Source organism: Ovis canadensis, chromosome 25, assembly GCF_042477335.2.
Source record: "Ovis canadensis isolate MfBH-ARS-UI-01 breed Bighorn chromosome 25, ARS-UI_OviCan_v2, whole genome shotgun sequence".
NCBI lineage: Eukaryota > Metazoa > Chordata > Mammalia > Artiodactyla > Bovidae > Ovis > Ovis canadensis.
This window is the reverse complement of record NC_091269.1, coordinates 48,124,047-48,140,912: the sequence shown is the minus strand read 5'-3', so window position 1 is coordinate 48,140,912 and position 16,866 is coordinate 48,124,047. Positions and strand designations below refer to the sequence as shown.

The 16,866-nt window shown below is 36.7% G+C and overlaps 1 protein-coding gene across 2 annotated transcripts in view; it reads right to left on the bottom strand.

The window, feature by feature from the left end:
* Nucleotides 1-10,753: 10,753 nt before the first annotated feature.
* Nucleotides 10,754-16,866, bottom strand: part of ADK (adenosine kinase) — a 543,033-nt gene continuing 536,920 nt past the window's right edge. For both annotated transcript variants that reach the window (XM_069572166.1, XM_069572167.1), the window contains exon 11: nucleotides 10,754-11,559. In XM_069572166.1, coding sequence (XP_069428267.1) covers nucleotides 11,435-11,559 — 125 coding nt within the window. In that variant the 3' untranslated portion in view covers nucleotides 10,754-11,434. The remainder of the gene's footprint in view (nucleotides 11,560-16,866) is intronic.

The following is a 16,866-nucleotide window of genomic DNA, read 5'->3' as shown; positions in this document are numbered from 1 at the left end:
TAAATAAATAAATAAAATAAAATCCTTGTCGTTTAATGTCTGGGCTTCTTTAGGGATAGTTTTATATTGACTGCTTTTTCTTCCATGTATGGGCCATACTTCCTTGTTTCTTGCATCCCTCGGGGTACAAGAAATGGGACTCAGGCAAGTTAAAATGCCACAAAGCTCACTGGTCTTATCAGGATGCTACTGCTTTTCTTAAAAAAATGCTTCCCAAGCTGCTTCAAGCTTTTGATTACTGTCCAGAGTTCTGAAAAAGTTGATTCTGACAGTTTTTGCCAGTTTATAGTTGCACTTTAGAGGGGAAGCTTTAGGTATTTCTTACTCTGTTATTTTCACTGAGGTCACTCCTCTAAATTTTAAAGATCTGGTTTACTCTATACTTGCAACCCTACTCTTCCAATCAGCCACATTTCAAGTACTCAGTAGCTACATATGGCTAATAGCCATGTTGGACGGTGTAGGTTTATAAGAAAATTTCTAAGCAGAGTTATTTAAAGGAATATAAATGAAAAGTAAGGTCTTTAATTGCTTTTTTATAGTTTGCCATGAAATGGTTTTCATGGCAAGGTAGGGACCCTATGAACCACAGGCTGCAAATAATAATAGCTACCACGACTTAAGCACTTTACTTAGTGCCACGTAACACTTTAAGATGTACATGTATTAACACTTTTATTCTTTATAACAACCTAATGGAGTAGATATTATTGTGCTTTAAGAATGAAGAAAGCAAAACATTAAGAAGTTAAACAACTTACCCAAAGTCTCAAGTTAAAAGGTGGTAGAGCCCAGGTGCAAACCTTGAAAGTCTGGTTTAAAGTTCATGCTGTTAGCTACCACTCCATGCTACTTAGCAGACCTTAAAGGAGGAATTCAGAGAAAAATTATTTTGGCCAAAAGAGGATAGGGTGGGGAGGAAATAGTACTATATAGAATATTTAAAAATTAAGAAAGTCTAATAGGCACTTATAAGAAAACATATTCATTGAGGGCTATATATATACCTGTACCTAACCTATTACTTGATATTTAGTAGGCGCTCAGATACTCGATACTTTTTATATCAATTTAAAAAAGTATGAATACTTAGTGAATATTTGTTGAATAAATGAGTCATTGTTGCATATAGATACATTGTACTAGGTTTTCACAAATGGCTCACTCCAAGTCATTTTTAAAGGAGAGACACTAAGCTCAGAGTTGTGGAATCATTCCCCCCCTCACTAGCTAGATAGTGCAGAGATTAGACTAGAGATCAGTCCTCAAATTCCAGATCTTCTACCCTCTAGCTTTTTCTGAGTTCAAAAAGGATCAGAGTTACAAAGGATAAAAGCTTATTCCGTATCACACGATCAGGTGTCATTTATGTGCATGCAGATTTTGTGTCTGGGGAGGTGGAGAGAAGGTGTTTTAGCCGTGGCAATCTGGATACTCTTTTTTTTTGTTTGTTTGTTTTTTATTTTTTATTTTTATTTTTTTATTTTTTTTTTTTGGATACTCTTTTCACTTGCTTACTTAGTAGACAGTCTTCAAAGAACGGAGCTACAAAGAAAGGCAGGGAGAGTTCAGTTATGGAAAATGTAAGAAGTATAACCAGATAGTAACAATTGATAGCTGTTGTAGCTGATATCCTTGGTGACCCTGCCATCTCTAAGCTCTAACTCACTGCAGAGATCTGGAGAACTGAGAAAGGCCTTCCTTGAGCAAACATTTATTGAACATGTACTATGTGGCAGTGGATAGTTCTTAGAAGAAGACATACACACCAATAAAAATCATATGATACATTGTGATTGTATAAACTACAATAAGGAAATATGCAGTGCAGTTTGAGAGAAAAAAAGGATGGAGCAGGAACTAATTGCCTGGGAGGTTTACAGAGAACTTTTTAAAGGACACACCTATTCCAGGAGTAGAACGGCTGAGTCGAAGAATAGGTGTGTTTAACTTTATAAGAGACTTCCATGCCTTTTCCCGAAGTGGTTGCTCCATTCTGCACTCTCACTGGCAGTCCTGGTTCACATCCTCTCCAACATTTGGTGTTGCCATTTAAACTTCAGACTTCTGAGCTTGGATTCTGACACATGAGCAGTTGTAACGGGAAAACAGCAATCTGCGTAGAGGCAAGAGTGTAGTTATAAGGTATATTTGGGCTCAGGTGAAGGGTTGTAAAGATGTATGGCAGTAGGAAGGCTGTTAAAGCGATTAAAGGGTGGATGGTCAATGACCAGACCATGGAGTGTGACTGTTTCTTCTTAGGAGGGCAACCCCCGTGGTGAGAGAAGACTAACGGCCAATAAAGGGGAAGAACTAGAGTTGGGTAAATTAGTTAGATATGATGAAAATCTAAACTACACCTGAGAGCAGGAGGAGGTGGGGAAGAGATTTAGGAGAGGGAGAACTGACAGAACTTGGTGATCAATTAGATAAATGGGCAAGGAAGGAAAAAGTTGGGAATTACTTCTATTAATGGAGATAGAAAAAGTAGAAATAGACTGGGCTGGGGACTTCAAGAGAAGGTGAGTTCTATTTTGATCATTAACTTGCCTGCAGAATATCCCAAGGGGCTGACCTATATAGGTTTTGAGCCTAAACCTGGGAAGGCGATCAGGGTTAGAAACAGAGATTTGAGAGTAATTAGATGATAGGTGAATTCATGGCAGTCAAACTGAACACCTAGGAGGAGCTTATAGTGACAAAAGGCTGTGGGAGTGGAGGTATCCTGACACAAGAAAAGGACAGAGGTGTTCTGAAAGCACGCTAAGAGGAGGAGGTAAAAGAGGCAAGATAATGAGGAAGAAGTGGCTGGGTGAAAGTTGAGGGAATAAGTCAAGAGAGCATGGTCCTCCAAGTCAGATGCTAAGATGAGGTAGGATGAGGACTGAACACTGGCTCTCAGGTCTGACTATTAGGAATTTTCTGGTTATCAGGAGAAGGGATGCTACAGAGAAGGTAGGGGCAGACTGCAGTGAGTTTATGAGTCTGGGTGGGAAGAGGTCTGGTTGGTGTTTACAGAGGTGCTTTGTGAATAATCCAATTGCTAGGTGGGTTAGGGAATGAGGAGAGGGTGTTCCATACTCAGAAGAGGAGCTTGGAGGTTGCAAAGAGCCCCAAAATTAGCTAACTTGCAGCAGCCCAAGGATTGGCTAATTTTGTCAGAGAATTCATGTGAAACTTACATTTTGAAGTAAATATGTGGTTTTGCATCAGGTGCTGTTTTACCTTCTTCATGAAACGTTGCTATCAATCATATTTAATAGGCAAGGTAGAAACCATCCAAGTGCCCATCAACAGATGATTGTGTATTCCATACATAATGGAATATTATTACTCATCCATAAAAGAATGAACTATCGCCACTGTATCAACATGGATGGACCTAAAGGATATTATACTTAGTGAAATAAATGACACAGAAAAAAATGAATATTACATGATACCACTTACATGTGAGTCCAAATACAAATGGATCTATATTCCAAACAGAAAAAGACTCACAGTTACAGAAAGCTAATTTATGGTTACCAAAGATTAAAGGTAAGGGGAGAGAAAATTAAGAATATGGGATTAACAGATACAAACTGCATAAAATAGATAGGCAGCAAAGATTTACTGTATACACTGGGAGTTATATTTATATTTGATGTCTTGTAATAATCCATAATGGAAAATAATCTGAAAAAACATATAACTGACTCACTTTGTTGTATACGTGAAACTAATACAATATTGTAAATCAGCTATACTTATTTAATTGATTTTCCTATTTAAGTACTTTATATTTTTTTGAACATTAGGACAAATTTCGACCATAAGGAAACATTGAAAAGTATTACACAGAAAACATCCATTTCCTTCTATAGTCTACAACTAATATTTTGCTACATTTGACATCACTTGTTTATCCATTTAACCATCCCTCTTTCCGTTCATCTTATTACTTGATGCACTTCACTGTAAGCTAAAGACATTAATACACTTCATATCTATGCACATCATTAACTAGAGTTCAACATTAGCTTATTTTGTGTGTATGTGAGTTTCAAAAACCACGCAGCTTAAGTGGGACATTCCCTGTTTTGACAAATGAATATACCTGTGTAACCCCTATTATGACATCACTGTCAGCTTAGAAAGTCCCCTCATTTCCCTTCCCAGTCGGTTTCCACTTCTCCCCTCTCCCACAAAGCAGCTCTTGTTCTGAACTGTCTCAGTCGGTTGGTTTTACCTGTTCTAGAACTTGACATACAGGGAACCTTACAGTATGCACTCTTTTTTGTATCTGATTTCTTTCACCCAGTAAAGTGTTTTTGAGATTGATTCATATCGTTTTATCAGCAATCTTCTTCTTTTGCTGAGTATTATTCCACTGTTTGACTATACCACCATTTTTATCTCTTCTCTTGCTGTTGAATAACTAACCCAGTTTCCAGCTTTTGGCAACAATGAATAAAAATGCTATAACTATTCGAATACAAGTCTTTATGTAGACATATGCTTTCACTTCTCTTATGTAAACACCAGGAGTAGAATGCCTTCATCAAAGAATAGGTGCATTTAACTTTTAAGTTTCTTAAAACTCACACGTGTTTTCCCAGAGTGGTTGTTTCATTTTACGCTCTCACTGGCAATGTTGCTTCACATCCTCTCCAACATTTGGTCGTCTCATTTAAACTTTAGTCATTGTAATGCAGAAGTTATCTTATTGAGGTTTTAATGTTAATTTGTCTCATGACTAATGATGTTGAATACTCTTATCATATACTTAATGACTATTCACGTATTTTCTTTCCTGTTTGTCTTTTCACTATTGAATTAGTTTTTTAGTATATTCTGGATATAAGTTCTTTGTTAGGTATATGTTGTATTTTATCCTAGCCTATAGCTTGTTTATTCATATTCTTAATGGTATCTTGATGAACGATAGGATTAAATTTTTTTGAATGTATCAGTATCTTTTCTTTCATGGTTAGTGCTTTCAAAGTCCTCAATAAGAAACTTTTGCCTATCCCCAAGCTGTGAAAATATTATTTCCTTATAGAAGAGTAATAGTTTTAGCTTTTATTACAGCTGTGATTCATTTTATTATTTTTATGTATGGTGTAAGGTAAAGGGTGAAAGGTTCATTTTTTACCCCATAAAGGTATCAAGTTGTAATAGCATTGTATATTGAAAAGATTTTCCTTCCCTTATTCGGTTGCTTTGGTGCTTTTGTAAAATATCAAACTGCATATTCAAATTTATTTTACTGTTGATAAAACGGTCTTATTCTCCTATTAACACTCTCTCACTCACTATTTTCCTCATTTTGAATTGAGAAAACCAAGGCTTAGGGCAGTTCAAGAACTTGACCAAAGGGACAGAAAGTAAAGGACTTCTGGAACTACTCAGTTCAGTTCAGTTCAGTTCAGTCACTCAGTCGTGTCCGACTCTTTGCGACCCCATGAATCGCAGCACACCAGGCCTTCCTGTCCATCACCAACTCCCGGAGTTCACTCAGACTCACGTCCATCGAGTCCGTGATGCCATCCAGCCATCTCATCCTCTGTCGTCCCCTTCTCCTCCTGCCCCCAATCCCTCCCAGCATCAGAGTCTTTTCCAATGAGTCAACTCTTTGCATGAGGTGGCCAAAGTACTGGAGTTTCAGCTTTAGCATCATTCCTTCCAAAGAACACCCAGGACTTATCTCCTTTAGAATGGACTGGTTGGATCTCCTTGCAGTCCAAGGGACTCTCAAGAGTCTTCTCCAACACCACAGTTCAAAAGCATCAATTCTTCGGTGCTCAGCTTTCTTCACAGTCCAACTCTCACATCCATACATGACTACTGGAAAAACCATAGCCTTGACTAGACAGACCTTTTGAATCATAAAGAAACTGTTCACATTTTAAACCTACTATAGCCAGTGAAAATATTAAATGGACACTTTTTCTGAGGGTAATGGAGTAACAGAAATGAGTAAGTGCATGTTTTTATATTTCAATACAGGTGGTATTTTCAGACTGCTAGCCAAACACATGCTTCTTTTGTAAGCTTGTGTATATCTAAAACAATCTAGGACTACCCTGGTGGTCCAGTGGTTAAGACTCTGTGCTTCCACTGCTTCCACTGCAGGGGGCTCAGATTTGATCCTTGGTTGTAGAAGTTCCTCATGCTGCATGGTGTGGGGAAAAACCCCCCCAAAACCACCACCACCAAGCCCCCAAATAATTATCCCCCTAAAAACCAACACAAAATAAAACAAAATCTCCCCCAAAACTCATAAAAACCCAATCTATAATATGCATCCCTTTTTTTGAAAAGATATAGAATTATAACAGTTGCTTTACATAATTGAGTAAGAACAACAGCTTTTAGCAAAGGTTGCTTGGACTTTAAGATAAAAAATGTATTTCTTTCATCCTGATCTAAAATGAAAATTACTTTTCCACGATTCACAGAAAGAAAACAATACTTAAAGGTATATGCCATTAAGATAGATATAAAAATGAGTTGTTGTTGAGTTGCTAAGTCTTGTCTGAACTGACTCTGAGACCCCATGGACTGCAGCACACCAGGACTGTCCTCCACTGTCTCCTGGAGTTTGTTCAAATTCATATCCATTGAGTCAGTGATGTTATCTAACCATCTCATCCTCTGCCACCCCCTTTTGCCTTCAATAAAAACTAGAAGAAAGCTCAATAGCCACTCTTACTTTTTCTTTCTCTCCTATTCCGCTATACTAATACTTGGGCACCCAGCCTGTTTCCAAATGTTTGGTATCATTTTCTTTTCCACATCATGGTAGCAGTTTTCAAGCAAACTTGATCATCTGCTGAGACAAGGCCAGCCTCAATAATCTAATTCTCTTACTCAAAGAAATGCATTTGAGTCAGTTCGAATGAGGTGGATGAATCTACAGCCTATTATATAGCGTGAAGTAAGTCAGAAAGAGTAAGAAAAATACCATAGATGGTACTGACGATCCCACATACATGACAGCAAAGGAAATACAGACGTAAAGAACAGACTTTAGTATTCAGTGGGAGAAGAGGATGGGATGATTTGAGAGAACAGCATTGAAACATATACATTAGCATATGTAAAACAGCCAGCCAGTGTGAGTTTGATGTATGAAGCAGGGAATCCAAAGGGTGGTCTGCGACAACCTAGAGGGATAAGGTGAGGAAGGACGTGGGAGGGGGGTTTAGAATGGAGGGGACACACGTATACCTATGGCCCATTCATACTGATGTAGAGCAAAAATCATCTCACTATTGTAAAGTAATTATCCCCAATTAAAATAAGTATATATATATTTTTAATCTAATTTTCCAGATCACCTAGGTTCACCCCTGAGGCATGGGTTTCCTATGCCCACCCAATTTACCCAACTGTAACATGCAAACTAATGGCTTGTAAAGACCATCTTTTCCCAGATTCAGGAAGGCAGGCTTGTTAAAACCATTCATACATAATATCCTTTAGGAATGTCACAACCAAAGCATTTATATTTTCAGAATTATTGGCTTGACCAAAAAGTTTGGGATTTTTCTGTAACATTGTACAGAAATCCCAAATGAACATTCTAGCCAACCCAATACATAAAATAAGAGAGTCACTCAACTATTTGAAGCCAATCTGAGACCAGAACCCATGTTTTCTTGACAACTTCATTATCCCTTCCCCCATTCGGGAGTCCTATATGTCTTTCCTCAACTATCTGCTAAGTCAAGATGCTATAAAGTGGAACTAGGTTAGCTATTCATCATTCCAAGATAGAAAAATTTAGCCCAGAGAAGAGGATGCTGGACAACCAGTTAAGAGGCAGTTTTCCTGAGACCTGGTCAGCAAGGCTAGCCATTATTTTCCCCTTGTCCTTTAATAAAACAGAGAACTAAAAAAAGTATGCCATAAATCCAAGAAAAAAATACACACATCCCAGTGACTATTTTGCTAATACAAGAAAGTTATGTGATCTGTGTGCATGTTACTTACTACCAGAAAGCATGCTTCTGGAACCTCTTAAAAATAGTGACTGTCATAAAAGTCTAGCTGGTGAGTGGTACTTATCAATAACCTTGGGGTGAAGGACTTTATCAAAAAAAGAATAGGAAAGGTTTATCAGTATCAGAACTACTGATCTAAGAGGAAGACATTTTGTAGTAGTTTTAATATGATAAAGATACTCTAACATTCAAAAACTAATTGTCCTTGAGAGACAAAGTTAGAGGACTTTGATTTCAAAACTTAGTCAAAGCTCCAGTAATCAAGACAGTCCCGACTGGCATAAGGATAATATACAGACATACAGACTAATGGAACTGAGAGTCCAGAAATAAAACTTTATATTTATGGTCAATAATTTTTGACAAGGGTGCCAAGACAATACAACTGAAGTGAAAGTAAAAGTGTTAGTTGCTCAGTTGTGTCTGACTCTTTGTGACCCCATGGACTGTAGCCCATCAGGCTCCTCTGTCCACGGAATTCTCCAGGCAAGAATGCTGGAGTGTTTCCTTCTCCGAGGGATCTTCCCCACCCAGGGATCAAACCTGGGTCTCCTGCATTGCAGGCGGATTCTTTACCATCAGGGAAGCCCCAAGACAATACAATAGTGGAGAAACTAGTCTCTTCTAACAAGGCACACGGACAACTGCATATCCAGAAGCAAGATAATTAGACCTCCCAACTCAACTATAAAACTCTTAGAGGGGAACATAGATGTTAATTGTTCATGACCTTGGATGAGGCAATGGTTTCTCAGACATGAAACCAAAAGCACAATTGACAAAAAAAAAAAAAAGAGAGAGAGAGAAAGAAAGTGGCTCCCATACAAATTAAAAACATCTGGGGAACTCCCTAGTGGTCCAGTGATTAGGACTCCATGCTTTCACTGCCAAGGGCACGGGTTCAACCCCTAGTCAGGGAATTAAGATCCCTCAAGCCACACGTGTGTGCACCGTTGTGTCTGACTCTTTGTGATCCCATGGACTGTAGCCAAATAGGATCCTGTGTCCAAGGGATTTGCCAGGGAAGAATAGTGGAGGGGGTTACCATTTCCTCCTCAAGGGAATCTTCCTGACCCAGGGATCAAACCCACGTTTCTTGCGTCTCCTGCATTGGCAAGTGGATTCTTTACCACTAGTACCACCTGAGAAGCCTAATCACAAGCTGCAGAGCACAGCCAAAAGGAAAAAAAAAAAAAAAAGCTTCACAAGCCATGTGGTGGAAGACAATATCTGTAAGTCACATGACTGATAAGAATATACAGAACATACAAAGAATGCACACAACTCAACAATAAAAGAAGGACAAACCACTCAATTTAAAAATGGACAATAACTTCGAATAGACATTTCTCCAAAGAAAGGAATCCAAATGGTCAATAAATACAATACCATTAATAAACAGGAAAATACAAATTAAAAACACAACGAGATATCACTTTATACCCTCCAAGATGGCTATAATCAAACAGAGAGTAGCAAGTGTTGGCAAGGGTGTGAAAAAATTGAAACTCACAAACCTTTACAGTGAGAATGCAAGATGACGCAGTCCTTTCGGAAAGGTCTGGCAATTTCCCAAAAAGTTAATCATAGGGTTACCATGTGATCCAGCAATTCCACTTCTGGTATATTGAAGTTGAAAACATACATCCATATAAAAAACTTGGACATGAATGTTAATGACAGCACGATTCATAATAGCCCCTAAGGGTTGATTGGGTCATTAACAACTGAAATGTCCATCAACATGAATGGATAAACAAAATATGGCATATGTATTCAAAGAAATATTATTTGGCAATAAAAAGAAGTACTGAAAATATCATAGGATAAGTAGACTTTGAAAACATGCTAAGTGAAAGAAGCCAGACACAAAAGAAAACATTATTATATGACTCCATTTTTATGAACATCAAGAATAGGCACATCTATAGAGACAGGAAATAGATTAGTGGTTATCAAGAGGATAGGGAGTGAATTGGGAAGAAAAGGGTTTCCTTTTGGGGTGATGAAAGTGTTCTTGATTTAGATATTGGTGATAGCTACACAACTCTGTGGATATACTAAAACCTACTGAATTGTATACTTTAAAAACTTTTATGGCCTATGAATTGTATCTCAACAATGATGAAAAAGATTAGCGTAGGAGACCTAAAAGTCTTCTTAAACGTAAAACAAAAACCTGAATGCTTTTCTATGAACTCAGTTTTATAACTATGATTTTCTTCTTCTTCAGTAATAATAATCATAACAATAGTAGGTTCTTATTAGACTTGTAACAAGCATTTTGTACCTAGAATCCCCTCTTGAATCATCTCAGTGACCTCATACAAAGGGATTATGATTCTATTTTGTAGAAAGGAAATTGACGTTCAAGAGGCTAAGTAATTTGCACAAGCTCTTATCAAGGTAAGTACGTCTGACTCCAGAGGTTCCATTTTTTTTTTAAGATTTTTTTGGGGTGGGGGTTGTGCTACACAGCATGTAGGATCTTCATTCCCTGACCAGGGACTGAACCTGTGCCTCCTGGGGCAGAAATATGAAGTCCTTACCACTGGCCTGCCAGGGCATTCCCCAGAAGTTATATCACACCGTTCTGTCTTCCTGAAAACAGTGGCTTACTGATCTCCAATACTAAGTTATTTTTTGATGTGTTATGTTGTTTTTTCTATCTCCATAAACAGATCAGATATTTCAGGACCCAGGATTAGACAGTTATCTTTCTACCTTAGTTTGCTGAGTACAGGACAAAGACAGAAAAAAGGCCCTTTATGACAAGTTTTTATTTGTATCAAATACAGAGTACCATAAGTAAATATAAGATTATGACTTGAATATTATAATATAGCTTATAATTTGGCAAATTAATTATCCAAAATTTATTACATGTTTGAGTACACACTGATGAAATTACTTGGCATAACTTGGAAAGATAAATATTTCTGTACCTTATTTAACCACTTGTCATGTATATATGTGGTACATATATGAACACGTGTGTGTATATGTGTATAAACACACTTCTGAATTAAATATACTTGTATAAAAGCTAAAGATTTATGTATTATCTTTAATTCCTTTAAAAAAATCTATTATATTAAATTGCATCTGCATTCAAAGCAGAAATGTAAAAAAATGATCACTTTGCTTAGTACACATGAATTTACAGTGTAATGGAAAATGAAACAAAAATTTCAATTGAAATACTATATTCCTGTTTAATTGACATTTGCCTGGCACTATCAAACTATGGAAATAAACCTCCTACTTTAGGTTGTTGAGAGAATAAAGATTCTATTGTGCATTACTGTACCCCCTAAATTAAGAATCAACATTATTATAGTAGGAAAGGTGGCATTCAGTTTTCTTCTTGATTAATATGGGAATTCTCAGGAAACAATCTGGGCAGTGTCTGTACTCCTGGGATGCAGCTTCATGCTTTTCCATCAGTGGAAGTCAGGCTTCTCAGGAAAGGTGCAGCCAGTCCTCCTAATGATGACGCTTGCAGCATAGTGGCCAGCACGGATGCACTCGGTTAGGGGCTTGTCAGAGACCAGCTGAGACAGAAAACCTGGAGCACAGACAGAAGGGAGAAACCTGAGTATTGTGTAATGGCATCAGAAATGTCAGATGGGCCAGAATAAAATATGGTCTACGTACCTTTAGTCTTGACAGTGAAGTGTCAAACCTCCAGGGTTAGAGGGTTCTTCCCTAATAATTCTTTTAAAGAGCTCAAGTTGGGACTTAACAACTCATCATCAAGTCAGTCTAGTCTTTCTAGGCATAAACGATCATGCTTTCCTTTAACTTTGAGAGTAAAAGGTTGTAAGAAAGAATTACTGGCCAAATAGTATTGTCTTTGGTCTTTACAGCTGAGTAATTAGGAGCTATACCTCTGCCTATCTCTCTAAATTCCTTCTGTATTGCTGTTAGAGAATTGTTATTTGGGAAAAACTCTATCATCTGGATATCTCTCCAAGAACAAATCTGAGAGTTGAAAAGTTATGAAGGACCTTTTATATACCTTTTTCACTCCCAGAAGTATCAGGGAAATAATATCTAGAGTCAAGCACCATGGAACAGTTTGACATTAAAATAAATGTGATTAGATAACAATGCTGAGGCCTTTTGCTCCCGATCAAGACGAAATAAAACAATCAGATTTACCCTTTCTTCAGAAACAACTTTAAAATAAAAACAAAGTATATGAAACAAAGTTTCTCAAATATTGTACATCAGTCACAAAAGATACATGAAAGAAGGGAAACAAATGAGGAAAACTACCAGGCCACGATTCACGGAAGGAAAACCTTGGCAGAGCCTGACAGTTACCAAGTTGAGAAGATGGAAGTAGGAATCATAGTACGATAAACATTTATACAGACTGAGAACGAAAAAAAAAAGAGGAGAGACATAAAATGGTCACTACTGATAAGAAGAGACATCATATCACTAGAGCATCTATACACACTAAAAGGATAACAACTTAATGCCAACAAAGTGTTACAGAACTATAAGGTGTTCAGATCTGACAAGTAAGACAAACTTCTGGAGATACACAATCTATCAAAGCTCACTCAGGAAGAAATAGATAACCTGAATAGCCTTGAGTTTATGAAACATTTGATTTTAAAATTAAAAAGCTTCCCACAAAGAAAATTCCAGTTCAGATGGTGTCACTGCTGAATTCTACCAAACATTTAAAGAAGAAAAATAATGTCAATGTTATCGCTCAGTCGTGCCCGACTCTTTGCGACCCCATGGACTGTAGCCTACCAGGTTCCACCATCTGTGGGATTTTCCAGGCAAGAATACTGGAGTGGGTTGCCATTTCCTTTTCCAGGAGATCTTCCCGACCTAGGGACTGAACCCGGGTCTCCCACATGGTAGGCATTGTAGGCAGACAATTTACTGTCTGAGCTACCAGGGAAGATATACAAACTCTAGAAAACTAAAAAGGATATTTTCTGACTCACTCTTTGAGGCCAGTTTTACTCTGACAGTATAATCAGAAAAGATGCAAATATTTTAGCAAATCCAATCCAATAGTATATTTTAAAAGATAATAATTCATGATAAGGTAGCATTTATCCTAGAAATGCAAGGTTGGTTTAACTTTCAAAAATCAATCAATGTAATCTACCATATTAACCAGGAAAATCATATGGTCATCTTCATAGATACTGAAAAATCATTTGATGAAACCCAAGATGGATTTCTAAAAAAAACTTTCAACAAACTAGTAACAGAAAGGAACTTCTATGAAAACCTTGCAGTTAATATCATTCTTAATGGAGGACGATGAAGTGTTATTCCCCTTAAAATTAAGAACAAGGAAAGAATGTTTGTTCTTAAACATTGTACTGTAGACTCTAGCCGGTGCATTAAGGCAAACAGAAGAAAGAAAAGGCATCAAAACTGAAAATGAAGTAGAACTGTCTTCATTTGCAGATGGCATGACCACCTATATCTATGGTTCTCAACAGTGGTAATTCTGCCTCCTGGAGAACATGTGGCAATGTCATACTCATGCCAGAGGGTGCTAATGGCAACTAGAGGGTAGAGCCCAGGGATGCTGCTAAATATCCTATGATGTCAATAATACTCAAACTGAGAAATCCTGGTCTATATAAAAATTCCTATGGCATCTAGAAAAAAGTTAACTTGAACTACTAAGTTAGTTTAGTGAAGCTGCAAGATATAAGATTCCTATACACAAATCAATTGAATTTTTATACTAGTAATGTGTGTATATATAGCAATTGTATATGCCAGCAATGAACAGTTAGAAATTGATATTAAAAATACTCTTCACCATACTACCAAACATGTGAAATACCTAAATCTGACAAAAGCTGTGTAAGACCTCAACACTGAAAATGACAAAAAAAAAAAAAAAAAAAGCTGAGAAAACAACCCCAAACAAACAAAAAACAATGCTGAGAGATAAAAACAAGCTAAGTAAGATGAAGAGCTATACACTATTCAGAGAACAGAAGACTCAATATTGTTATCAGCTCTACTGATTCAATGTAATATCAACCAAAATTCCAGCAAGCTTTTCTAATAGAAACTGACAAGCTGATTCTAAAATTTATGTGGAAATGCAAAGAATTTAGACTAATCAAAACAGAACTCTGAAAACAAGAGTACTTGATTTAAAAATTTATTATATAACTAAAATAATTTAGACATTGTGGTACAGGTATTAAGATGGACAAATAAATCAGTGAAACTGAACAGACAATCCAGAAATAAACTTACTTCTATGTGGCCAACTGATTTTTATAAAGGTATTAAGCAATTCAATGGAGAAAGGATAATCTTTTTTTCCATGTTATTATAATAGACTTCTTTTTAAACAAATGTTCTTAGAAGAGCTGGATGGGCCATATGTGAAAACATAAAAAAACACATACACTTCTACCCTTCTTCACACCAACCACAAAATTAACTTGAAATGGATCACAGGTCTAAATGCAAGAGCTAAAACTATAAAACTGAGAAGAAAACTTATGAGAAAATCTTTGTGATTTTGAAATTGCCAAAGATCTTAGGACATAAAAAGTGTAAACTTTTATGAAAGAAAAAATAATTTTGACTTAATAAATTAAGCACTTTTACACAAACACTTTAGTGAAGAAGATAAACATGTCAGACAAGCACAGGAAAAGACGTTCAACATTATTATCTGTTAGAAAAATGCTAATTAAAGCCACCATGAAATACCACTGCCCATCCACTAGAAAGGCTAAAATGAAAGACAACTGACAAGTGTTGGCAAGAGTACAGATTAACTGAAACTCTCAAATACTGATTGCCTGTGTGTGTGTTCAATCGTTCAGTTGTGTCCAACTCTTTGCGACCCCATGGACTGCAGCCTGCCAAGCTCCTCTGTCCATGGGATTCTCCAGGCAAGAATACTGGAGTGGGTAGCCATTTCCTCCTCCAGGGGATCTTCCCAACCCAGGGATCGAACCTGAGTTTTCTGCATCTCCTGCATTGGCAGGCGAATTCTTTACCTCAGAGACACTGGAAAGCCCCAAATACTGATTATGAGACTATAAGACTCTTTTTGAAAAACAGTTATCAGTGTCTTAAAAAGTTAAACATACACCTATCAAAAGACTCAGTCTTTCTATTTCTAGGTATTTAACCATGGTTTGTATATGAATGTTCAGACCAGCTTTATTTGGCATAGCCCCAAATTGGAAATAATCCAAATAGTACGGACGCAGTAAATGTGTCCATAGTGATGGTCCATGGGTGTATACATAAGTCAACATTTGTAAAACTGTACACTTTAAACATGTGCAGTTTATTGTATGTCAATTATACTGTAATAAAACTACACAAAAAACTGTTGTAGTTACAAATAAGATAGTCAAGAACAGAAAAACCTGGGGCTACTTCCCCTCTAAGGAAAACCGGAGATGCTATAGCAGTACTCAAATACGCAGAAGAACAGATGATAATGAGAAACTGTTCTGTAGCCAGACTTTTAGGCCTCACAGGCCCTGGGCAGCTGGGGGGTTAAGGTTAATTTAAAAGCTGTGGTATAGTGACCTGTAGAGAGCATTATAAGAGATTTATGTTCTTTCTCTTCTACCATTCTGACCACACAGGCTTCTCCCTTGTCAGATTTGGGGAATGCCGTATCCAATAAAATAAATAAGTACGCCCAACCAAAGAATAATTAATTTGGTTAATGGAGTGATGTATTTTGAAGACATTTGCTTAGAATGTGAAATCACTCTCTCAAGAGGTTTAGTAAGAGTATTTTATCATTGAGTTTTCAGGTAACAGTCAAAGGTCAATATTAACTTTCAGCCAAACTGTGAGACTACACTGTTCAGCCCACACAGTGAATGGAGCAGATGCCAAATTCAGTCAGATCGGCTTACAATGGAAACACGTCTATTAGAAGACTTATAAGGAACATCTGTTTTCCTCATTCCTCCTGGTATGTTCTTTCTGAGAAAAAGAAAGCTTATGTTTATGAAATATTTTTGAGAAGCATAAGTACCAGCATCCTCTTTATAATAGAAGAGCTAGTTGATGATTGAAGTGAAGTCCCCTGAAGAGACATTTGCTTTGACAAGTGGAAAACCTGCATGGAGAAAAAAAGCTTAGACCTTTGCCCTGAGTGAATATCAGTTCTTTAACAATCTATTTTTAAATTCTAACTGAGATGAACTACAGATGTTATATAATCAGTTATAAGTTGAACCTTCATAAAGTAGCTGATATGAGTCTTCACAAGTTGTACAAAATAGTTTAAAAAAATAAAGGAGCTTATATTTAAAGAATCATAGGAAATTCTTTCATAATAAGAATTAAACATCCCCAAGATACCTTTTTTATTGCGTAAAATATACATAACCTCAAAGCTACCATTTCACCCATTTTAAAGTGTACAATTCAAGCCATTAAGTCTATTTGCAATGTAGTGTAACCATCACCTCTATCAATTTCCAGAATATTTTCATTACTCCAACAGAAACTATATTTATTAAACTCTCCATTCTCTCCCACCCCTGGCCTTTTGTGTCTGCTTTACTTCACTTAGCATAATGTTTTTCAGTACAATTTTTTAAGTTTAGATTTTTATTATTAGCTGGCCTAAAATGTATTTTTTAAAAACCACATTTGGAAATAATTTCAAATTCAGAAAACTTGCCAAAAAAAGAAAGAAAACTTGCAAACAATGCAAATAGTATCCATATATCCTTTACCTGGATGTACTTATTGTCAACATTTTGCTCCTTTTGGGCCCATCTGCTCTTGTATAAAATTGTATAAAACACAATTTTCTCCACTGAACTAATTGAGAAGAAGTGGCATTTGTCATGCCCTTTACTTTTAAATCTATCTATGC